This window comes from Onychostruthus taczanowskii, unplaced genomic scaffold (genome assembly GCF_017590055.1).
Source record: "Onychostruthus taczanowskii isolate IOZ18803 unplaced genomic scaffold, ASM1759005v1 scaffold58, whole genome shotgun sequence".
Lineage (NCBI taxonomy): Eukaryota > Metazoa > Chordata > Aves > Passeriformes > Passeridae > Onychostruthus > Onychostruthus taczanowskii.
The window spans coordinates 5,655,139-5,680,933 of NW_024503457.1; the positions used below are offsets into that span (position 1 = coordinate 5,655,139).

Below are 25,795 nucleotides of genomic sequence, written 5' to 3' on the forward strand. Positions count from 1 at the left end.
GCATTGTGAAAATTCCAGTTGTTTAAGAATGGTGAAATATTTGCAATTCAGTGTGTAGATCAGAGTTACTATAAGGTCTGAGAAGTTGGGCATTTCTGGATCTTATTTTTAAGACTGTACTCATACACCATCAGTGTACTCATACACCATCAGAATAACTGTTTCAAGAATTATTTGCTCTTCCACAGAGCTAAATATTTAATGAATATAAATGATAATACTGTATTGTTTCCTCTTAACATGAATATGCAGCTTTATTCAGTTTATGAAGTTGCTGAATTGTCTAGCTCTAACCAGAGGTATTTGTATAAAACAAAATAATGGTGGTTGCTGATGTGCTGCCACTTAGTACCAGTTAGAACCTCTGACAGCTTTCAACTTATATATAGCCCAAGAGGGTAAATTTCATGACAGGGCTTTAGTAAACTTAAAAACAAGAGTTCAGGGACTCCTGTTGAAATTCAGCAGGACTGTTAGAAATTTGGGTCCTGTGATAAAGAGATTGAAACTGATCCCAGCTTAAGTGATTCTCTCTTCTAAAGCCGTAAAAATACAAACAGAAGTCTTTGTAGGTGAACTATATTTTCTAACAAATTTCCTTTCAATATTTTCTTAAGCCTAAATATTCCCTCAAATCCTGATGTAGAACATATTTAGGTATTTAAATGTGATTTATCTTTAAATTTGCATAGCATGTTCTGAGAATTACGGTCATTTCACTGGAGCTAATGCCCGTCTCTCTGTGTCTGTGTCCTCTGTACGCTTATGTGTTGTCCATTTAAATAGCTGATGTTTAAATTATTGTCCCATTGTTCTGTTGCTGGATATAGATTACCTTTGACAACCTCAGACAAGTCACTTGTCAAATAGGAATCATAACATTGGATGTCCTTGTCAAGACTATGGTACTCATAGCCTTGAGATGTTTTGTTTTCAGTGGTAAGTTAAAGGATTTCATTCCACACTTTTCTAGGTGATTTGATTTTTGGTGGAAAAGGTTCAAGGTTTTTTCAGTGTAAAGGAGGCTTTAAAATGTAAGTTTCTTGGAGTGTCTTCAGTAAAGATCTGCATAAGAGACTGCCATGATTTTTGCTCTAAGACAACTTCCTATGTATATCTTTTGTGATGTGAATCATGTTTTATTCTTCAAAGATTAAATGTTTTTCCTTTATTTTAGGCTGTTGCACCTCTAAGGGAGAAAATCAAAGATCTAGAAAAAAGGTATGTCATCTGCTGGATTTGGGAAGCAGCTCAAAGGCACAATTTCTTTTCTGCAGCAGTCAGTTCTCTAGTTGTAGGCTTGAAATAAATTTTTGTATACAACTTCAGCACCTATGATTTGTTGTTGTATATAAGTGAGGACAGGGCATCGGATGCTGAGACAGTAATGGTTAAGGTATTCTGACTGATTGATCCTACTAAAACAAGCTGGGAGTGCTGGACTCTGTAGAGTTCAAATCCTGTGGAGGTATTTGCTATTTGGAGTCCAGCAGATGAATGGATTACTGTGGTTTATGTCTGCTAGGACATACTGGTTTCATCTTCAAGACACTTAAAGTATGTTTTACCACTCTTTTCCCATACTTGTGATTAGTTACTCTGCTTCAGCTACTGAGCAGTGATTTGCTTGTGCATCTTAGCCTGTGTGTGTGCTTTGGATGAGCCTGGCTGACCTGCTTCTCTCAGGATCTGTAAGGGAATATGTTACTCCTCACTTTGTCTGTTCACCTTTGTGTCACATCAGTTCTCTGATCTGGGTGTCCTCATGGACAGATGATTTCATCACAGAATGAGGTCTGGTAATGCAGTGGGAACTCAGCTCTGGCAAGGACATGCTGCTTTTGCCAGTGGTAATATTTTGCAGGTGACACCCTTGCTGTCCCAGGCAAAGCGGAGAGGGCTGCATTGCAAAGGGTCAAGTCTAGACTGTCGAAGCAGTACCAGTAAGCCCTCGTGGGATATTGCATACTGGTGGTTGTGTGCTCTTCCTCTGGAGAGGGTGCAGAATACCATTGCTGCTGGCCAGAGGTGTGCTTGTCACCTGCAGTACTTTGGTGTCCAGAGTTTTGTCTTGTCAGTGAGCAGCTGCCCCTCCTCCTCACACCCCTCCTGGGCTATAAGGAAGAAAAAAAAAAAAAAAAGAGAAAAAATCAGTTCTGTTTTTTACAATTGATTTGAAAGGTTCAGTGACCTGCCACATGCAATTTATTTCAGTTAGAATACTGAGCTGGTTGCTCATTTCTTAACGTGCACATGAACTTCGTAGGTTGAACTAGGTGTATATTGGCAATGTGAAACAAATTGCAGATTGTGTCACCACCTTACCAATTACAATATTAAATTGATTTATTTAATCTTGTTGATAGTCCAGTAAGCCTTCAGCTTCAGTTGTGGGTAATTCAGGTATTTTCTTCTGCCATCCACAGAAGACCTTTGTGGGAGGGTATCCTGATTGGCTCTTTTTTATTTAATAATTGTTGTATTTTTTCAAATGAGCAATGAGTTGTTGAGTAGAACCATTAATTTAAAACTTCTCCCATAAGCCATATAAATGCTATTGCCTTTTCATGTGTATTGATAAATCTTGTTTCAGAACACTAGGAAAAAGGAGAAGGAATCAAAATATTTTTTTACCTCTGTATCAGCCAATCTGGAAATTATACTTTCACAAAAGCGGTGCTCTTATTATTGCCTTATTATTTTTCAAATAATGTAGCCATTTACCTCTGGTGGTTCAGCTGAATGTGGGTTGTTGCAATTAATATTTTTTAAATTGTTTATCTGTGTGAAGTGGCAATAAATAACTACTCACTGTCAGATGCCTGAAAGCTCATCCTGTCTGTAAAGCTTATTCTAGTGTCAATGTTTTCTTACTTCATAAGCTAATAAAACTTGAAAGCAAGCCATCTTCATGCTTTTGAGAAGGAGGAAAGACAAGAATTCCTTAATGCTAGTCTCATGACAAGAGATTGTTTAACTGAAGCTAGAGCTGTAAAGTTTTTGTTAAGAATTTGCACAGCAAAAGCATTGCCATGTAGTCATCAAAGCAAGCATCAAGTCAAGATAAACTCCACTTTGTTTCCAAAAGGTTTTTGGCTGCCAGACTCTATCCCACTGCCTCTAAACTGCTACTAGTGTAATAGAAGGAGCAAAACTGGTTGTGAGATCCCTTTGGCAGCAATACGACCCCAGGTTGGATTACTGCAACCTTAAAATAGTGGGCTTCAGAATGCAGGAGAGAGACTTGCTTTGCATCTAGTTATTTGGCACTTAAACTTATTTTGAACTCCATAAATCTGTTGAGAGTGAATTTCCCTCTCTGTCTCAGAAAGGATATGGATTACACATTGCATTGTGCTTGTGCACAGTCTTTCATTTCTTCAGCATAAATCAAAGAAATTGTTAGTGACCTGTATAGTGATGTAAGGCAAGTGTAGGTAGCTTCTTTTTCAGTCTCCCTGTGTAGCTAACATTGGAAGGTTCTATTGCCATATTTCCCCTATCTGAGAAACTGAAAGCAGCTTTCATGCTGTGATGAAAATTGGATAAAATACCGAAGCATCTGTGCTCTGGTGCTGAAGAATTCCTGTTGAGCCAGTACTGCAAGTTAGAAGCAGAGGAGGGGGTTCTTCAAGATCATAGTTGCAGGGTCACTTCAATCAGCAGCTGTTGTTGGGTAGAAGAAAATGTAACTCTTGGCATTTTTGGCTCCTGTACGCTACACCAGGCTATCTCTAGCCTGTGGACTTATTGGAGGAGAAGAGTAACCACAGATTAATTTATGTCCAGTATCATGCTGGTATTTAGTTAAGGAAAACCTGAGCTATTCAATTGCCAAGACTAGAGGCTAATTACTGAAATAAATAAATAAAAATCACACTTTCTTTCAGAGGACTTTGTTGCTCTATGCAAAATGCATGCCAGGGAGGAAGAGAAGTTCTGCTAAGCTTTGAAGCATCAAGAGCTTGAGAGAGTACTTAATATTCATGTGTCACATAATTTTATTTTATGGGTTTTTTTGTTTGAATAAGTTCTTGTAAAGAAGATGCAAAAATTAAATTGCTAGCTTGAAGACCATCAAGTAAATGGCAGTCTAGCATGTCTAAGAAAATTAAGATTAATTTTCATACTGAATAAGCTCTCTTGTAGAAATTGTTGAAACATCTTAAAATGTGTTTTTTCAACATTCTGATTATAAATTTTATATTGGTTTTTGTAAAATTTTAAGGCAAAATAAAACTTTGTTGTAAGTTTCAAATTGAAACTTCAGGGAGAAGTGTTTGAAGTCAATGCGGTAAGTCAACAAAATTTGCTTTGTGTTCCAGAGCTTTTAAGACAATTGTTTGCCTTTTAAGACGTTAAAAAGAAGGTGCCCAGTCAGTGCTCCTGTTTTATTGTTTTATTATCTTGTGATGTCATGCCTGACGCTAGTCTGCTCTCAAAAGATAAAAGTCAAATGATTCATTATATAAAATCAGGCAGAAATTTTAAAAGCACTGTTTTTAGATGAATTTTCATATTTCACCATGCAAAGGCATTGTCTTATGTTGACCCAGATTATTTTTTAGAATAAAGGACTAAATATACTCTCAGCTGAACTTTAAGAGTGGAAGGTTTTCAGAGTAGTTTCTCACGTATCAAAGAGAAGTATGTGAAAGAAACCAGGCTGAAACTTACTTAGTTTTTCTTCTTTGTTTTGAAATGTTCTGTAGTTTCACGCAGAAATACCCACCAGTGAAATTTTTATCAGAAAAGGATCGTAAAAGAATCCTGGTAAGTTTGTGTTTACTCAGAGGTTGTTTTGGGAAAATACCAAAAACTTCTGTGGAATGTAATCTGTTTTGTAGGATTAAAGACATGAGAAGGGATGAAGGGAATTACCTTGGTTGTCATATGTATTGCACAGGTTTTAGGGCACTGCTTCACTTATTTGTGTTGATGTTCTCAAACTCAGCATGTGAACAATACACGTGGACTCTGCTTTTGAAGTTTGACTTGCAGCTAAACTGCTCTCCCTGTAACTTCTCAGGATCACATTGCCAAAGAGTCTTTGTGTGTGCTCCCAGATGGCTTAAGCTTTCAGAGGCTGGTAGACTTTTTAAGTGCATCTTAACAGGGACCTTGTGTGGCCAAATTGGGCAAAATCTAGTCATAAGGCTACAGAAGAAGTTGTTCTGCAGGGAATGTTCGTCTCTCTGTATCTTCTCTGTTGTTTCTGTTATTTTGAAGCATCATAAGCAGTTGAGGGTTGAAGAGGATGGCTGGTTAACTCAGGACAAGGAGTTGTCCAGTTTATTCTTAAACTTAGTGAATTGTGCTGGAAATCACCTTTCCAGTTTTGTCTGCAAACCCTTTTGATGTTATCTGTGACCTAGATTTTTTCCTTGTTTCTGTGTATCTTGGTGGGGGGGGAATTGTCCTCATGTTTTGAAGGCAGAGAAAGTATAGTTACTTGAGACGTGTAAAATAGAGTAGGAACTTCTGCTTCTCTAGTAATGAAAGAAAAGTCTGCAACAAAACTCTGCTAATGTGCCTAACTTAGCTGGTGCTTTTGTTTGCTTTGACTTCAAAATCTTGAAGAAAAAAACTGAAAAGATGCAGACAAAATTATTTTACTGCATATTTAGGCAATAATCTTCATTGCTATTGAAAAATTTCACAAAGTGTTACCAAATCAGTTTAGTTCTGCAATGGTGTTGTGTCATTTTTACGACAGTCTGAAGAAGGGAGACCTGTAGACTCCCAGTGCCCCTGTTGAATATAGAAAATAAACTGAGGAAACTAGAGGTTTAATTTCGAAAATTCCTAAATTGTGTACTTCGTGTGTTTGCAAGGGTATAAAGTAACCTTAATGTCATGTTTTCTGTGTGAGAATGTACTTCCAACAAAAGTGTCAGTGAAAGCTGTTAACAGACTGTGGAGCTCTTAATGTTCACTTCCGACTTTGCCACTGAAAAATACTGGGTATTTTGTTGAAATTTGTTGTTTCAATAGAGATGGCAAGTAGTTGGAATAGAAGTGTTTTCAGCTGACCTGAAGGTAAATAGCTTTTTGGTTCCCTGTGTGTTTTGTAGAGGTAAAATGACTACAGAGAAAGCTGGCTAAAAGGAGTGGCAGGTTGTTCTGACTAGTTTTGTGCCAACTCGGGCGGGCATCCATAGGCCTCCTGCCCATGTGGGCAGTTCCATTCTGTTACAGTGTTGCTGTCATACTTCTAGGGGAAATAATCCTGTGTTCTTTTGAGTAGCTGAAGGTCCCATAAAAAACGTTGCATGACACTTCAAAATTCTCAAGAACTGGCCAGCCAAGTGAATTTTACTAGATCATGTATTTTTGCTTTGTATTTTCTTAATACTATATCTTTTTCTAGAATGCATTCTTAATTTAATTTTTCTTTTTTTTATTCTGAGTGCAATCTCCAGCTCCAGCCTGGAGATGCCCACAGCACTGTCCTGGCAAGACAACAGTTCTAGCAGTTACTTTTTAGTAAACAGCATCTCTCTGGAAATGATTTCTAGTAGTGGTGGTATCTCAGCTTAGACCAGATATCCTGTCACTTTCATTGAAAAGAGATCTTCACTTTGTTGTGCATGATTTATCTATTTCCTGAGTTCTCTGAAGTGACTAGGCCACAGGCTTTCATATGCAAGAGAAAGAATCCTGTTATATGGAAGATAGTGTTGCCATTGGCTCCATCTGTTGGGTGGGGGTTTTTTTCTGAATTGAATATAGTAAAGTGATAAAGCAAAAAACAAAAACATTAATATAATTTCCTTATGGGGCATAAGATGTTTTGAATCTTGATTGCAGACAGCAGAAGTGTGCAATAAATAGACAAACCTGTGTCTCTAGTGAAGACAATTATCTGTAATATTTGTACCTTTTCAAAGGTGCTGAAGTTACCAAGCATATGTGCACTACTAAGTAATTAAATATTTTCATTCATGTTATCTTAATAAAGAATTCCTTTTTAAGACCCAAGTGCTAGTGCTCCAGTTCTGATAATGATATGATTCACGTACAGCTTATGATTATGTAGATTAATATGTCATTGTGATTTGCAGGAAGTAATACTTAGAAGTGATGCTTGTATGAGTAATTACAGGAAGGTTGTACAAAGAACTTCATTTTTTTTTAATGTTATATCAAGTAATGATAAAAAACATAATTTACATAGTTTTTTACTTTTCCAGGGGAAGTTCAACTCCTTTTTCAATAATTTCTTAAGTTCTTTGTTTAATACCCATGGAAGTGATGTAATAAAGCCAGCTTAGATTCATCATAAAAACTACTTGTAGGTTTAAGGTAATTGAAAACTTCTTTCCAGACAGAATTGGTTTGTGCTTTTTTTTTTTACCTTTTTATGCTTCTTATTGTGTGTGCTTTTTTTCTATGCTTTTTATGCTTTTTTGACTTTTTTGGTTGGCTTTGTAATTTTTTTTAAGGGATATAGGGAAGAAGACACTTCCTTTTACTGCACCAAAGACATATGTTGCAAGCATTGAGTTTATCTTCTCTAGTATCTTGGCAATAGAAGTAGCAGCAGGAGTTTTCCTTGGGCCTCAGTTGAAGGAGTCGGTTCAGGTCTTCTACAGAAAAGTCTTATCCAGGTCATCACAGAAAAGCCAAAACCCTTGGAATGCTCAGCAAGGCTTCGGCTTGTTTGCAAGTCAAGATAAACTGATGGCATTGGGTTTGCCATGCATGGGTTTGGGTTTTTCCCTCTGGTAAGTGGTGACACATGACAAAGGGCTGTTCTCCCTCAGTCTTTGGGGTCCTTTGTCCTCATTCTCAGCATTCTGGCAGAAACCTGCTCTTCCCTCCTCTCTGTTGCAGCATAATGTGAGCCTTGAGGTTCTTTCTTTTATTCCAGAGGGGATTTCTCCTAAATCCTGTTTCACCTTCAGGTTTGTCAGGGAACTGAATAAGATGTTGCATCTGCCATAAGGAAACCCTGACAAACTCAGAGGAATACTCAATTGACCAACTAAATTATTCTTCCACTAACTGCCATTTACAGGTGTTTTGACACACAAGGTGCCCCTGAATTTTTAATAAGAAAAGGAAGGATGAGAATACAAGAAGTGGACATGCAAGTTTTTGCAAAAGAAAACAGATGTAGTTTTTGTATGTTTTTTTCCTTTTCCATCTTTGGAGGTTTTCCTTTGCCTTTTTAACTAGTTTAAAAAAAAATCTGCTAATCTTGCTTTTTAAAAGGGTGGATGGCAGGGTAGTGAACAGGATAAATGTTTAGTCTTTGAGTAACGCAAGGTAAAAGACCTTCAGGCATCTCATCCTTTTCTATACATCACTTTGTCATTTCAGTACATTATCTGTTCATTGGATTCCTGCTTGATTCCACCTTGTCCTTTCATTGTTTAGTTAGTTGTCACTACAGCTGAAGAATGGACATCAACAGCTGAATCAGTTTAAAATGTGAATTTGACCATGAAGATATATTATATAGCTGATACCACACGGGTTTTTAAAAGCCTGATTTTTCAGTGTTGTGATCTGTTGTATCTTGGTTCTTGAAAACAGTTCGTGAAATACAGAGAAAATAATTGCTTCTGTAGGTAGATCTGGATATGTCTCACAACTTGCAGTTCTGCTTATTGTTCTGACTGCTTCAGTACTGAATAAGTGATTTTTGTTTGCTTATTTACTGTTACTGTCTGCGGTGCAAAAAGAGAAAAATTAATGAATTTCTTGTTTCTTCAATGAAACAGGAGTACAGGTTTTAAATATTTTATGTCTGCTGGTTTCTTTGCAGCCAAACATCAGAGTTTCAATACAGGCAAATGCTGCATGTCAGAGCTAATGGCATAGAATAGAGTTTTTCAGTTGTAAGGGACCTGCAGAGATCATCTAATCCAACTGACTGACCTCCTCAGGCCAGGATGATGTAAGCTATGGATGCATTAAGACACAGAATGATTTTGGTTTAGGAGCTATTACAAATGAAAGGTCTTCAGAGAATTCCCTTCCTCCTTTCTGGGTGAAAACTTACAGTACTTACTTAGAATACCCAGCATGTCTTCCATGTAAACCAGACAGAAGCTGGATTTGACATGTCTGATATATCTGACATGAAAATAAACTGGCATTCTGTCATACCTTTTTTTTTTCCCTCTGAGAAATGGGATTTGCAGAAATTTGTCCTAATACCTTTCTGCATGTTTTTAGGCTTTGCTGTCACAAAAAAGAGCACAATCCAATTCAAAGGGAAAAAAGGAAAATAATGTAATCTGAAAAAGAGATTTTGTTGATGTGAATAGGTAGCTGACCTTCTAGCCTGACAGTGATGAAACATGTCAAGTATGTCTCTCAAAATTTTAAAATCTGTAAATTTTGGAAAAAAAAATGCACATGGAAATGGAGTTGTTTCCCCTGGAGTAAGCAAAGATCTGAAACCTACTGTTCTGTCTTCATGTTTGTAGACTTTGTCTAGTGTGTCTGTAAAAAGCAAAAGAAATTTATACCAACTGTCCTAACGCAGATAACTGGAGGAGCAGGGTTTGTGGGTTCTCATCTTACTGACAAACTAATGATGGATGGCCATGAGGTTACAGTTGTGGACAACTTCTTTACGGGCAGGAAAAGAAATGTGGAGCACTGGATTGGTCATGAGAACTTCGAACTGATAAATCATGATGTCGTTGAGCCCCTGTACATTGAAGGTAGGTAGTCTCTGCTTTGGTATTTGCATTTTTTTGTTCCTTTCCCTTCTAAGTGTGTGTGTCTGTAAAGAAATGAAACTCATGTGCTGACTTCTGGGTTCATCTATCTAATATCTGTATGCTTTGTTTATTATTAGCTTGTTTACTGTGACTAGTATGGAGTAAGAGGTTCAGAGTGATTTTGTCTGAAATCCATTCTTCTTTTCTGCGTGCTGACTTCTGGGTTCATCTGGGTTTATTATTAGCTTGTTTACTGTGACTAGTATGGAGTAAGAGGTTGAGTGATTTTGTCTGAAATCCATTCTTCTTTTCTGAGTGGACAGGAGGAAAGAGACCTTAAAAACATCCTGATATGTCTAATTTTGTGAGAAGGCAAGATGGCAGTGGGTCAGTCTGTCTGTCCCATCCATTGTCCCACTTTCCTATGTGCCTGCACAGGCTTACACACACAGAATATGTGGTCCAGAAACTGAAGTGTAATTGAGGGCTGCAGCTACACTAGGCATGCATCCTGCAACTGTGTGTGGTCAGTTGGGAAGAAATTAACTTTCCTTAGTTGCCTTCAGTGTCTTCTGTAGAAAACATTGCTCCAGCAATGTACAGGTACAGGCATTCTACAATCTGAAGAGTTGGAAAACAGCAGCACTGAATTTCCCTAATTTTCAACAGAAAAAAAAAAAAAAAAAAAACGATCCTAAAGAAAGCAGCAAACAAACAAAAGCATGTTCTGCTTTAAAGTAGTAGCTCAACATCTGAACTGTCATTGACCTCAAACTATTAAATACTCAGATTTTAAGGCACCATTAACATGGTTGTATTTGAGAGAGAGAGACATGCATTTATAGACTTCTATAGAAGTATCTAACCGTATAATGAGTCAGTGAAAGCATTGCTCAAATTACACTGCTATTCTGGTGGGTGTGCTTCTATCCTTTTAAAACTCTGTAGCGATGTACTTGTTCATTTTAAGAAAAAAAACTGGCTGTGTGGTTTGGGTTTTTTTTAATTCCTGACGAATTCTAGTGGATGGAATTTCACAGGAAATATCTCTAGTATTATTGCTAGTGATGAATTCTTGGCAACACTACTGAAACAGTCCTTCAAAAACACATGCTCCTGCTCTGTTCTGACAATGCACTGCTTCAGTTACTGCGTGTTATTTAGAAGTTATTTCAAACTTCTGCTTCCACTGACAGGATAATGGAACAAGGATCTTATTAAGTGATTCCAGGTGCTGGTAGCTCATACCTCAGCCAGATCAATTTGTCAGCTTTTCTAATCTTTTCCATTCTTTTCCTTCTTTCTGACTGATTACATTTGAGACTTTCTCAGAGAATTATCATCATTGCTATATTGTTGCCCAGCTAACTAGGCACTAATGAATGGGAATTCTTTCCTGTGGCCTATGTAATTAAGACACCAATTTCCTATTTAGTACTGACAGCTAATTATTACATGTTTTTTCATCTTCCAACAGTGTAAATTGAGGCTGGCATGGCTAAGTGTTAAAATAAAATTAACTTTCATACACCAACAACATGGTAAAATTTCATTTCATTGCAGAGTTTATAGTCCAATGAGGAAATGAGGAGACAAGTTTTTTTAACAGATAGCAAGTTGGCCTGTAGATCAGATACTTCTTTTCTTACTCCCAGTTTCTCCTTTTTACTTGTAAATAGAAGTTGGAATGACTGTGCAGTCATGATAAAAAGTAGGTTTGTGTCTGAAGAATTTCTCTGTATTTGCTGTCCTGTTTAAACCAGGTTATATAAGGTTGTTTGACAGCTCAGTTCCAGAGAGGATAATCAGTGCTTTATTTCTGAAAGAGACCTCATTTTTGGTCTAGAAAGAGCAGTGCTTTCTCTTTGGATATGGAAAAGTGACTTTAGTCTCAAGATGGGTAGCTTTCAGCTTCACAGTGCTGCCTACGCACAATCTGCCTTGGCTGCGTCATTATCTTTGAACCGTGACACCAAGTGGGACTCAACATTCTTGGATCTTCATCTAGGTTGGCCAGAGACAATAATAAATCACACAAACACACATTTTATTTGTTAGCCTTGTGACAACTGTAGCTATCTCTAGTGCTGAATGTCTTTCTTCTCTACTAGGATTTTACTTGCTTTAGCATTTGAAAATGTCAGTGGGAGATGCCCAAGTTTTCACTTTGTTTTTTTCAAGCAGAAGAAAAACAGTTTTGAATTCTTCAGTGGAATGAAAGTAGTTCAGGAATCTTGAAAGATGAAAAATAGTAAAAAAAAAAAAGTTGGAAATAGCTATATTAACCCTTCTTTTCCTATTATAGTTCAGTTCTGTGTTTTTAAAGATATTTTCATTTCAGCCTAACCCTCACATAGAGCTTTAATACACTATTAAGTGGACACTTTTTTGGTACAGGAAGGCAGGGTTTTTTTTTCTGAAGGCTGGTCTGGAAAGAAAATAATCTCTTAACACTCTTTTTTGTATTATCAGGGAAAAAAAAATAAATACACCTTATTTTCTGCCTCATTCTCTACATTCATTAAGGTTACAAGTGCCCCAAGATAGTCACTTGAGAGCACTGTGGCACGTATTCCTACAAACTGTATTGTAAGGACACAGAGATGTTAACTGGAAAACAAATGAGAATTAATGCTTCATCTGGTGTTACTGTGATGTACCCCAATTGAGAGTAATAGATAAACTGCATAGAAAATGCCAAAGGAAATTCTGTGTTAAATAAATGTATGTTATTAGTTATGTAATTGGTTTACATAGTGACATAAGCATTAGTGCTGTTTTGTTTATACTCACCTTTGCATTCGAGTTGTCTCTGTGTTTGTAGTAAAAAGTAAGGGTTTGTTTTTATATCACTTCAAGCCACCCAAGTCTCTATTTCTATTGTTATACTTAAATATTGTTACAGTGAAATATTTTGTTATATTGTTATACTTAAATATATGTGTTAAAAAAATTTTTTTAAAAACCCCAAAAAACAGAACCACAACTAAACAAACAAAAAAGAACCCCCAAAAAAACCCAACCAAAACCACACAGCCTGTATACCCCACAAAATCCCCAAAAACACACACATGAAAAGCCAAGCCACTTTCAAGGTGATGTCATAAGATGGTACATGATCATTCCACAAACTGGATCCCTAAGCAGGAAAAAATGCCTCTCAGTTCTCAGTCTTGAGGTCTGGTTTTCAGCTGCCCTTAGGTACACACAGCAGTTGAATAAATCTGGTAGAAAACATCAGACTTTACCCTTAGGCACACACAGCAGTTGAATAAATCTGGTAGAAAACATCAGACAGTTACATGTAACCCATATCCTTCTCCCTGCTGTTTTTTTTCCTTCCTGCTTCCTCAGCAACTTTTGGGAGCTTAAAACAATCTTCTGTAAAGTGATAGGTGCACATTTCCTTTAAACCCAGCTATCGGCAGTATCTGAAAGATGTCCTCAGCTGAACTGCCTCACAGTTCACAGGAGCACACTTTGGTCTTATATTTCTTTTTGGTTGCTTGGTAGTATTGCTTTGTTCTGTTTTTACTACACCTTTCACAAATTTGAAACAAAAACAGGCCTGAAAATGCCACAGATTTACAGTCAATGGCAACAGTTAAGTCAGTTCAACTCATTTCACTCCCCTAATCAAAGGTGCACAGTATGTTTTGAAAAATACTCTATGATATTTCTAAAATTGCAGACTGTGGCAGCTGAAATTTCTGCTGAAAGTTTGCTGCCCAAACTTTTTTTGGGCACAGCAATGAAGAGTTGTTCCATTCTGATGCTCAAAAACTTTTATTTGAAATAAGTGCATGTACACTACCTAGGTAATATGTGAAGTGAGAGGGAAGTGTAAGAGGTGGGTAATGATCTGAACTGTTTTGTGGCTTATGTTCTGAGATTAACTGATCTTCAGTTAAATAAAGCTGTTCAGTTTTGCTCTTGATTTGTTGTTCTGTTTTAATTCTTCATGCCAGCAGTCCAGTTTCTGGAAAAAGATTTCTTAAATGTTGGCTCTAATTTCAATGACTGTTGTGAACACAAAGGTAGTTTTGGCTATTTTGACTCTCACTGAAAACATTTTTAAAATGTTATAATAAAAACACATTTTGCAGGTTGAGAGACAGGGTGTCAGCACGTGATACATGTAGTGACAAGGATATTGGCTTTCAGAGTTTGTAGGAGGTGTTGTAGTTGCTAGTTACACATACATAGGTAAGTAAAGTAACAGTATATATATAATTTTAATAAACAATTTGCCTGACTGGGGCTAAAACAACCTTTTATTTTTAAGGACTTTGCTGGCTTGTAGGCCTGAGTTGATTTTTAATGCTAAGACCAACAGTCTCACAAAATTGGTCAAAAGTATAGTCTATAGCCTTCTTGTGAGTAACAGCCTTCCAGATGTCAGGATGGTGACCTTTTACTAAACAGTGTTCTAGAGTATCCCAGAATTGTTCAGTCTTCAAGTCCTCCCACAGGTAATTTAAAATGCATACAAATACAAACACAAAGAGTGTCTTTAATACATAGCTTTTTTTTTTGGCTTCCATGCTTCCATCCCAGATTTTTCCCTTCCTAGTCTTTGTTATCTGTGCTTAATAGATTCAGCCTGCTGGTTTTAAATTGTATGGTCAGGAAAGTCTATGGCAAGGCAAAGGGTAACAAATGCTACTTTATTTTGTTTGTCCCGAGCCAAGAGCAGTGGTGCCTTGATCTTGGTCTGGTGTGAGGCTCTCCAAAACTGCTCCAGTATGAGCAATATGGTAAATCTTTGTGAAGTTATTTCAGTTTGCCTGACATTACAGACAACATGTTTAGCATCAGGTAAATGAACTAGTATTTGTCCTTTTTAGTTCAGGGCAATAGAAATGTCTCCCTTCATTGTATCAGCTTCTTTGGCCTGACCTCTAGTAATGAAATCAGCACAGCTGGATTTTTTTTTTTTTACAAGAAAAGTCCGTACATTCAAGCTGTAGAAACTTATTTGTACGCTTCTGATCAAAGCTTTTCTGCTCAGTGCTTCTTGACTAGCAAATACAGTGATGGATGTAGGTGCTTAGTGGACTTAGTGACCCGTTCAGTCCTTTCTGGGATCATGACACATGTTGAAGGCAGAAATTGAAGATGTAGGTCATTTCCTGTCTTAGGAAATGTGGTAGATTTCTCCCTTACCATTCACTTAGGAAGCATGAAGAACATATGCAGTATTAGGGCTAGAAAATAAAGATGATGTGAAGGAAAGTAGTTTTATGGCAGTATTTTGGCATTTTATGGAGTATTTTGTTCTAGTCACCCTAGGACAAATGGTTTTATTGATCATTCTTGTCTAACATTAAGGAAAACACAAGATTGAATGTTTGTGTCCAAATTTAGGTATTGCAGATTCCATATATGCTAAATTTTAGGGATTTTTTTTAGCTTTTCACATAGAGAAGGGCGTAATTGACAAACATTAGCTGCTGTTTATCTTGCAATATGTTACTTAAACCTTATGTTGAGCACAGACTTCTATATTTGCCACAGTGTACCTTGTGTACCTGACTTGAATGTTTATGCCAGCTTCTGTGTCTGTGCTGTTTTTAAATGAATTTGATTTTTTGGCCTTTTTTCCAATAAAATTGTAACATAACAAATTTGTTTAATTTTTCTTTATCAGTAGTTTACGATCCTGTGCTTGCTAAACTATTTGCTGCTGTCTTCACAGTTAACAAAGTTCCAGTCTCCTGTGTGAGCTACACATAAAACTTGCAGAATTTTATTGTTATCATTTGTTATTCTGCTGTGGTCCTTAAAGAAACACTTTGCACAACTGTTCACATGGTTATTTTCAAATAATTGTGCTGTGACTTATTGTTTTTGTGGGGTGCCTGACGAAGGAGGGAAGGAATGATGAATCTGACTCCATGTTCTCAGAAGGCTAATTTATTATTTTATGATACTATATTATATTAAAGAATGCTAAACTATACTATACTAAAGAATACAGAAAGGATACTTGCAGAATGCTAAAAAGATAATAAAACTCGTGACTCTCTCCACAGTCCCAACACAGCTTAGCACTGGTTGGTCATTGAGTCAAAACAACTCACAGCAGAAACCCAATGAAACAATCACCTGTTGGTAAACAATCTGCAACCGCATTCCAAAGGAGCAAAACACACAAGAAGCAAATGAGATAATTATTGTTTTCCTTTTTCTCTGAGGCTTCTCGGCTTCCCCAGGAGAAAAATCCTGGTCAAAGGGATTTTTCAGAAAATATGAATGTGACAATGCAAAGCTAGCTCAAGGCTTTTTATTAAATGTTGTAAAACTTCTTTACCTCATGTAACAAGAAAGAGTTGTGGAGGTCAATTACTAGATGTATTTCTTTCTGTCCTTCAGTACATACTGTCCCAGGCACCCAAACAGTTAATCCTGTGAAAAGCTGTAGCTTGGAGAGCATTCTACATCTCTGGCTGGAACAGTTAAGTTGCCTGCTATCCTAAATAACTGTTAACTTTGTGCTACAATGCACAAGGTTGTCAGCCAAGCTGGGTGGATGGCTTTGTCTAGCTGGCCTGCTGAAATTCTGAGAGAGAAAAAAAAAGTAGGTATTTTTCAGGCCTGACAATTAATAGAGGGAAGGTGGAATGAGAAACAATTATTCTTATTTCAGCATTGTCAGCTTGATTGATCAAATATGGAAAGTTTGTGGTAGAAACTTTTCACCCTCCTGAAGTGTCCAGCATTCTCCAAATGTTTTGGAAAAACAGTGATATTTTTCTAGGGTCTGAGGCTTGATATACAAAAGATTCCTTCCCAGGCAAGAGACACAGGTCCTGTAGCTGCCTGGTTGCCTGTCCTTCTGATCCAGAAGATGGCCATCTGACACTTGGCAAATTCCCCATCTTCCATCTCTCTACCAGTTCTGCTCTTGCTGAACCTTTTCCATACAGGATTGATTTTTGCCTTTGTGCATGGGGGGAAAAGTACACTGAGGCAAATGAGACGGGCAAGACTGTACCTCTGGCAAGGAAAACCTCTTTTTTTTTTTTCCCCAGCTCCTTCTTTGTTTCATTTAAAACAATTGCTAGCTGGGAAACAAAGGAAGAATGCACGACTAAAAGAAGGAGAGTGTTTTCTTGCTTGCTGTCTTGCTTTCTGTCTTTATTTTGCACTATTTTTCACACTTAGTTTAATGTTTGAAAATAAGTAAATAAACTTGAATATTATAAGGAGCTCTTGGGGTTTTGTATTTGATATGCATTTTTTTCTAGCTGACAGTTCTATGACCACTTGGATAATCACAAGCCTAGCTGTATCCTTGTGGAGCAAAAGGAATGGTAATTTTTGACCTTCTATATCTGAATTGCCACATGCCATTAAAGGAACCATTCCTGTATGGGCTGCTGTGTCAAAAATTAGCAGTATTTAAAAAAAAAAAAAAAAACAAAACCAAAGAAACCACACCACAAAACAAAATTAAGTGAAAGGAGAGGGAGGCAGGAAAGAGTTTATTTCTGCTTTGGCAGGTTAGGATTGGGCAGTAAATTACTAACAGACCAAAATTTCTTTCCAAAAATTCCACCAGAGCTTGTCAAAAACCTAATTTAGAAAGGGTTGTGAAGGAATAGGTAGAAAGCGACAGCATGAAACTCAGGTCAGACTTAAGCTTTGAGTTGGCTGTAGGTGACTTCAGCAATTACTTTGTTAATTTTTCTGCACCACTGTGTTTGAGTTATTCTTGCTGCTTGCAGGCATCAGTCAGCATCTTTACAGATCATTCCTTTTCCCAGCTTCCAATCTACCCCTTGTCTTTGGTTTTATGACAGTAGCATGCTGTGGGAAGGGGATACTTAAAGCAAAACTTGAGGCAGTCATGTATTTTATTCATGTTCAGAACTCATCTGTAGAGGAAGTGTGTTGAAGTTCAATAATCCAGTTAAAATTTACCCCATGCTACATTTTTACATCATTTCCCCAGCACAAAAATTGATTCCAGCTTTATTCACTGCTTAAATTTACAGTGTCACAGTGACCAAAGTAAGGAGTAGTTATTCCATGTCACGCTTGATCATGCAGAACAATTAACTAGCTTCATGTTGCAGATAGACTCCTACAAGTTACAGTTGCATTAGCAGTGCAGGCAGGGCTTGGAATCAAGCCTGTGCTGGGAACTTTGTTCTGCCAGCTCTCACTGCATCAGGTCATCTTTGGATGCTGTTTGTGTTGCTATTACAGGCGCCTTGTGTGACAAACACTCTCTTGATGCTGCACCAGAGTTGATAGTGGTTGGATGTACTATTTCCTGATCATTCGACAACAAATAGCAGAGAACCTGCTACATGAAATTTTACTTCTCTGCACCTTTTATATTTGAGAATAAATATTCAACATTACACATCTGCCAAAACTGTCTCTCTTTAGCTTTCTGGGCTGTTTTGACATCATCTAGGCAGCAATTCATCCCTGCTCTGTAGAGATAAACAGCTGTAAACCAAAGAGAGAATGGCAACATAAAAGCAGATCTATTTTGTGGCATCTGCATGAGCATACTGTCAAATATCATTACTCTGTCAAGACAGTAAAACTTGCAGTAACAGTCATTAAGTTTACCTTAGGAGCTCATCATATGTTTATGTTGATAGTTAATTGTTCTCTGGGGTGAGGTATGGCTTGAAAGAATTTCTCCTTATTTTGGTCACTTGACATTGTGAGTTTAATTAGTCAGTAAAATTATTTTGCAGGATTACTTGTGTTGCAGTGATAATGCAGGGCTGCAGTATGAGGTAAATTTTGAAATGCTTTCTCCACATGAGCCAGTGTGTACTTATCCAAGCTGCTACACAGAAGTCAGGAGCTGAGCTTGCCCAGTAGACGATAGACACAACAGTTAATCTAGAAAAACTTGACATATATACAAGCACACTTCATTAGGGATTCAGAAAGAAAGTAGGTTGAATATTTTACCATGCCAATATTGCTGGTATTTTTAAAGTGTTATTACCAGAACATGTGCTTATCTTAAAAAGAATGTAATGTTTTAATGTGAAGGAGATGTTGTGTTTTGAAGGCTTGCCTACTTTTCATTTTTTCATTGCTCAATAGGCTGTTGAAAAGTAAGGGATGACTTTCACGTGGATAATTCAAGCCACTTCTGTATGCTCTTGCCCTACTAGTCTGCTTTTTTTTTTTTTTTTTTTTTTAATAAATAAGAGGTCAGAAAGCAAAGGTTTGCATACTTGCTTTGTCAAATGAAATTTGAGAACGGGAAGGAAGTCTTCAACAGGAGGCACATTCCTCTAATATTTCAGTGTTCTCAGCTAGTTGAAAACACATTATAACTTCATAGTTGATATTTTATTTTTTCATGTAGTGATGGGATAAGGGGAAAAGAAGGTAGGTTTAGATTAGAGATAGGAATCAGAATCTGTACTGTGAGGGTGGTGAGACACCAGAACAGATTGTCCAGAGAAGCTGTGGATGCCTGATGGACACTTGAAAGTGTTCAAGTCTGGGCCAGTCTGGATGGGGCTTTGATCAGCCTGGTCTAGTGGAATGTGTGGTAGGATCTAGGTGATCTTTAAGGTCTCCCAATTCAAACAATTTCTGAATTTTTTTTTTTCCTTACTAGATGTAGCTCATATACATCTTGTGCTTGTGTGGTAGGATCTAGGTGATCTTTAAGGTCTCCCAATTCATACCATTTCTGAATTTTTTTTTTTTTTCCTTACTAGATGTAGCTCATATACATCTTGTGCTGTTTAAGCTAGTACAGTTGTATTTAAATGGAGAAAAAGAAAAACTTTTTCGGTTTTGTTTTTGGGCTTGGTTTGTTTTGGCTTTTTTTGATAGTAAAGGGTACTTCTACCCTGTTTTGAGTAGGGAAAGTAATTTCACTGGAGGAAAAAGTTCCTCATGTGCTGTGAAAGTTAAAGCCCCCAACAGAAGGCTGTGAGAAATCAACTTGTGGTCAAAATACAGATTAATTTTTAATGCTGTGATTTTCTATTGCTTTTTAATAATAAAACACCTAAGGAAATAGAAGGAGAACGTTTATTTGACCAGTAGTGTTCTGTTCTAGGGCAAGACAGCCTTATGCCATGCAGTGTTTTCTTCTGTCAAAATAGCAGCTAGCCTTGACTTTTCCAGCTTCTTTCTGGTTTCAATGTCAAGTCTTCTTAAAAAAAACCAAAAAAACCACCACAACACAAAAAAACCCTAACTTTTCTTTTGAAACACAAATTAGTTATTTTCCCTTTCTTTTGTCAAGCCATTCTAATTATTACTTCACCTTTTGATTGCTTTTTTTGAATGACATTGGTGTAGGGGATTTGTTCTTCCTTAAACATCTCATTTGAGCTTATGTCTAATTTTTACTTTTGCAGTTGCTTATCCATGGGTGGTTTTTTAAGATAGTTCTGGCTTGCTGTGATTCAAGTTACATAGAAGACAGAAAGACATTAACATATTTACAACAGTTGTGTTATGAAAGACTTGCAGGTTGAGCTTTTGAATATCAGATACTCCCTATGACACTGAATCCAGTTTTCATTGCTTTGTTTGTATTGTGATTTAACAAATTTGTTTCCAACAGTCTTTTCTTTCTAATACCTCCAATCTTCAATCATCTCAGGCAATGAATGTTGACTAGTTCTTTGGTTAATTGTATTTCATAACAGGGAATGGAGGAGTGTGTCGAAATTTCTGTATTGGGTTTTGATTTCCGTGTTTGGGTTTTGATTTCCGTGTTTGTTTTTTAATTAAAGCTAAATACTGTATTATCCAAAGCATTGCATATATGTGACAAAAGTAACAGGGGAAAAAAAGACAAAAGTTGCATGCGTGTATCTTGCTATATATGTTTCATATATAAATGATACAAAGCCAATTAATGTTTCATTGACAGATGATCTAGAAATAAGAATACAGTATTTGATTTCCCCAAAAAGTTTCTCCTCATATTGAAAAAATGTTTCTACCATTTTTACTTCACAGTCTATTTTAGAAAAATACTCTGAAGCTTGTAGCCACTTAAAAACTTGAGGATAACAGAATGTTGCAAATATTTCTGCAGCTTCTAAACATTTTGGAAGATCTCAGCTAAATTTTTTGTAATTAGAAAAGTGTGAACACCAACACAGATATTTATATCCATGTCAACACTGTCAATATATTACATTATGCTCTAGGTTTTATTTTACTAAAAATTAAGTTTTTCTTAGGGTTACAACAGGTTTGTGTACATACCATCTGTAGGCAGTGAAACAGGAAGCACTGGGTTCCAGTGCTAGGAAGTGCACAAAGAAATATTTGTTTCTTGACTTCAGTGCTTTCTCATTTAATATCTTTGGTGGGAAAATAATAATGCTATCCCCTCTATTTTTCTGTAGTGGACCAGATCTATCATCTAGCATCTCCTGCTTCTCCTCCTAATTACATGTATAATCCTATAAAAACATTGAAGACCAACACTATTGGGACATTAAACATGCTGGGTAAGTGGAAATTTTTTTATTACTTAACTTGGTTAGATATCATATAATCGTAACAGAGTTCCTGGGGAGATGGGAGGATGAAGCAAATGAGTTGTACATTTTAAAAAGTTATTTCTTTACGCAAAATAAGCTTGGGGGTATTTCTACCCTCTTTGAAGATTTTTCTTGTTTTCCTTTGAATATATCTGCAAATTAACACTAATAACATGACTGTCAAAGGACAAGAACTTTGTGCCTGTAAGTTGGCTATGGAGTGCGCAGTAATTACAGAAGTAATAGGAACAATTAAGAGCATGGGATTTTTATAGCACAGTTGTGTTCATGATTGCTGTTTTCACTTTGGTGGCTGTGGAACATTCCCACAATTACCATAAGTGAGTGTTCCTTTCCACCTCAGCAAACATTGGACTAGGTGGAACTGTTTTAAACTCCAGACATCAGGAGTACTGCACCCTCTTGTGCATGCCTTGGCTAGCAAATTCTGAGAGAGTGTTTAATGTCTAGTGTCATGCTGCATAATTGCAAGGCAATGTTTTCAGCTTTGTCTGCTAGTTTTGATGCTGGAAATGGGTCTGTGAAAAGAAGACCTCAAGCCTTCACTACTTTTTCCTCCCATCTTCCTACTGTTTGGTATGATGCAGACTGATCTGAGTGTCAGTGATCCTAAGAATTGTTATGAGTCAGCAAAAATCCTGGGCATTAGCATAGCTGAGTTTCTTACTTGAGTGATACTCTAGAGAGTACAGTTCAGAGAATCAAGTGATTCAGAAACTATTGAGGTACCAGAATGGCAGAGGTGAGAGATTGTTTGATTTGCCGTGCCAACTTGAAGACCTGAAAGCCATTGAAATGGAATGGAGGATAATCTCAAGTGATGGGTAGGATGATCAAAGCAGTTTAAAAGGGCATAATAAAGGAGAAATTATGATATTTGTCCTATAACATGTTATTCTGTGTAAGTTTCTTTACATGGCTTTACATGGTAAGGAAGGATTTGATAATCATAATATACTATGTTGTTTTAAGATCCTGATTTCCTAAGTGGAATGCTTCCCTGGCCTTTATTTAGATTGCAGTAGATTAAGTTCTTGGATCTTGATTCAGTGCAACTGCTAGTCCCAGAAGCAAACACATCACATGCAGGTGCTGCTGTGTTATTATCTTAAGTTTTCTAGTTTGGAAGTGGGAGCTATGGATGTGATTTACACACATACATCCATTACAGCTAAATATGCCTAGTGAGATAAATTGAATTCTCTGTGAAAACGTGTAAAACAGCATCATACTAAAACAGTTAGCATGAGTGAAAGATTCTTGCACTTGCTCTAATTATGTTCTTCTTTCCCCGTTGCCCAAAATCTAGGTTTAGCTAAACGTGTTGGAGCACGGCTGCTGCTGGCCTCTACGTCAGAGGTTTATGGAGGTAAGAAGAATAAAACAGTATTTAGAGCTCTTCAGATATGATTATGTAAAATGATTTTTACACATCTTTTGTCAGATACCAGAATGATAGATTTTCATCGCTGTCTTAGCTTGCTTTTTCAGGAGATGTTCTTCTTACAGTTGAAAATGTGAGAAGGGCATTTACAGTGCTTGCTTTATGTGTCTAGTCAAGAGTGGTGGCAGGAGACTTGTGGTGTTGTCCGTATCTTTCCTGTGTCCTGGTTTACGTCGCTTTTTCCAGAGGGCTTCTGGGGAAATTGAGTGTTGTACTCTAAAATCCAGATGCCATAATGAAAACCTGAGAAGAAAGATTTCAATAGTAAATATGCATGTATTTTTCCCATCACATAGGATTTGTATTGTTAGGATTTAGCAATTGTCCTGGTGTGTAAGAGACAAAGGATGTAACCTCCAAGCTAAGAAAATACTGGTTGTGCATGCAGGTTCTTCTGGTGTCTCTTAAAATGTAATATTTGGCAATGCTCTCCATCTTCCTCTTACTGTTAAAAGTGAAGGAGTGAAAGAATTACGGATAGAATGGTGACTGGATGCAGCAAGAATCTTTAGTTCTTCCTGGGGTGTGTAACAGACCCTGTGCCTGCTAGAAAACTTTCTCCTGTTCTGAACTATTGCATAATTGATAATAGCAGTGTTGCAAGATTAGTGGAGATACACAGGCACAATACCGTGCTCAGTGGTAGTAGATTTGAGTCTCAGCTGAAAAGAACAAACAAGTAAATGAAAATATGGTCAAAGGTACAAGATACAAAGCTTTGTGAGCAAAAAGTGAGGAGGGACAAAGAACACGCTCGGGTGTACAGTTTTGGTGGAGCAACTTCAGAAGATAGGAAGTAAATGCCCAAGCAAGAGATCACTAAGATGATTGGCCAGCCAAAGTGGCCTGAGCATGTGCAGCATTCCTACTGCCTCCCAAGCCTTAGATTATCCGTGGTCAGGCTCTATAGAGAAAAATGATAGCCCCAAGGACTCTTCTGCAAGAGAACAATCTCCCTTCTGGAGTATCTTCTTTCCCACAGCATCTTTTCAGGCCTTTTTTAGATTGTTGTGTGCTTTTATAATCATGTAAAACTTCTGTGCATTTACCATTGCTCTGTGGCTGTCATATGGCGCAAATTCATCCATAATGATGTCTGAACAGCATAAAATCTGGAAGGTCTAATCAGAACTGACTGTCAAGGTTGTTTCAGAAAACTAGCTCTCAACATTACGAGGTTCTGTAGTAATGTGTGCAAACTTCAAATCCAGTAGAAATTACACCATTCTAAAGACAACAAAGGGGGAGATGTAACTAAGTGTTTGTATTTTTTCAAGCTTATAAAGCACACACCATCAAAGTTCCTAGGTGATTGTTGTTTGATTGTTTGTTTTTTATAATCAAGAATGTCTATGCTGGATCAAACCAAAGGATTGTCTAACCTGATTGTGCCCAGTGATAGCTAGTAAAAATGCTTAGGGTAAAATAGAAGAAATGTAAGTACTTTGTGGTGCATCACTCTTACCTCTTTACAAAACACAGTACATCTCCATTTTCTCTCTTTTTCTTTCCTTGTTTCCTATTTTATGAAATTTGAATATGTTTTGCTTTCCTACATAACCTATAATGCCTCTTGCATAACTGCTGCCTACATAACCTGTAATATTTCCTCTGAAGCACATAAGGTAAAAATTGTATTTATGCCCTTGAGGTAGTCTGTCTTTGCAGAGGAGAGTTGAATTTAACCCTCCATTCACACACTCTTTTAGGGAAAGTAGTTGCTGGCTGCTGTTTGCTTGTACTCAGTTATTTTACTAGTCTTTCATCTTCTGCCACTCCTGTTTTCATGTTTCCAGTGATTGCACTTTAAAGAAATTATGTTAAAATGTAAGATTTTCTAAAATGCATAATTCAGAGAGAAGATGTGCTGGTTTGTATAACACAAATGCTCTACTGAAAGTTTCATCACATATAGTCATCTTGGGATATATCATAATCTAAGGTGGGGTTTTTTTTCCCCATAGATCCTGAAGTTCACCCTCAAAACGAGGATTACTGGGGGCATGTGAATCCAATAGGTCCAAGAGCCTGCTATGATGAAGGAAAGCGTGTTGCAGAGACCATGTGCTATGCATACATGAAGCAGGTATTAAACTTGTATCAGACACAGTTTTTCTGTAATTACTGAAAGCCCAATGTATGGCAAGACTGGAATATGTGTATTTAGAGGTAGGAGGGCAAAAGAGAATGTCTTGAGTAGGAGCACTTATCCTGGTGTTGCAAAATCTGTTTTCTTTAATGGGAAGGTTTTATTGCTCCCATCTGTTGTGTGTTTTCAGATGAGCAGTCTTGTAGAAAATGTGCTTTAGTGTTCTTAATAGGTATAATATGACTTTCAGTATAGTAAATAGTTTTTAGACAGATTAAACTGAGGTGACCTTAGTGTGCTTAGAAATCGATGGGATTGAATAAGGCCATTACTGATAAATGTGCAGTGTTGAAGGAGAATAATCACAATCAGAATATAGAGGTAAGAATGGTGAAGGTCTTTAATTAGTACTTACATAGAAGCAATGTATTTTAAGCTGTTTTGAAATGTCTTAAAATTATGTAGGTATAAATTGCAGACCCTAATGAATATCTAGCTGTGTAATGCCTGTTTTCAGACAAAGACGTAACAAGAGGATAAAAATGCAATTTAAAATGTGTTTAAGAAATTATACATACCGGTTTCCTTGTGTTTCCTAACCAGCAAGTAGAAACTCATCCTTAACTAACATAGCATTGACCGTTTACCTGTAAGTAAATCTTGCTTAATTGTGGTTCAGCTAAGCTCTAGGAGACTATTCAATTAGCAAATATGGCACACTAAAGAAAATTATATCAGTGTTTCTTGTTATTTGCAGCCTTAATATAAAAATGTATAAATCAAACATAGTATATTGTATAGAATTTTAAACCTTTAAATTATAAAATTTCAAGTACTTTTGTAAACCTTGAAAACAGAATCAAGCTGAAGTGGTAAGACTTTAAGAGATGGTATAGAGTCATAATTTTGTCTTATCTCTTCTACCAGACAGAGAAGGCAGAGGTTCTGTCTCTTTTGCTCTCTTTTAAATCATTTAAGGTCCAACATGGCGATACTGCTCTCGTTCAGGATAGTGTCTCCAGTATTTCACTGTAGCAAAATATTCCTTGTCAGTCTG

At 37.0% G+C, this 25,795-nt stretch overlaps 1 protein-coding gene across 2 annotated transcripts in view; it reads left to right on the forward strand.

Moving 5' to 3' along the window:
- Positions 1-25,795, forward strand: part of UXS1 (UDP-glucuronate decarboxylase 1) — a 56,541-nt gene that overhangs the window by 15,899 nt on the left and 14,847 nt on the right. Inside the window, exons 4-9 of one of the 2 annotated variants that reach the window (XM_041418194.1) lie at positions 1,178-1,221; positions 4,713-4,773; positions 9,500-9,680; positions 21,047-21,151; positions 22,515-22,574; positions 24,614-24,735. In XM_041418194.1, coding sequence (XP_041274128.1) covers positions 1,178-1,221; positions 4,713-4,773; positions 9,500-9,680; positions 21,047-21,151; positions 22,515-22,574; positions 24,614-24,735 — 573 coding nt within the window. The remainder of the gene's footprint in view (positions 1-1,177; positions 1,222-4,712; positions 4,774-9,499; positions 9,681-21,046; positions 21,152-22,514; positions 22,575-24,613; positions 24,736-25,795) is intronic. The other variant, XM_041418196.1, reaches the window with a different exon arrangement.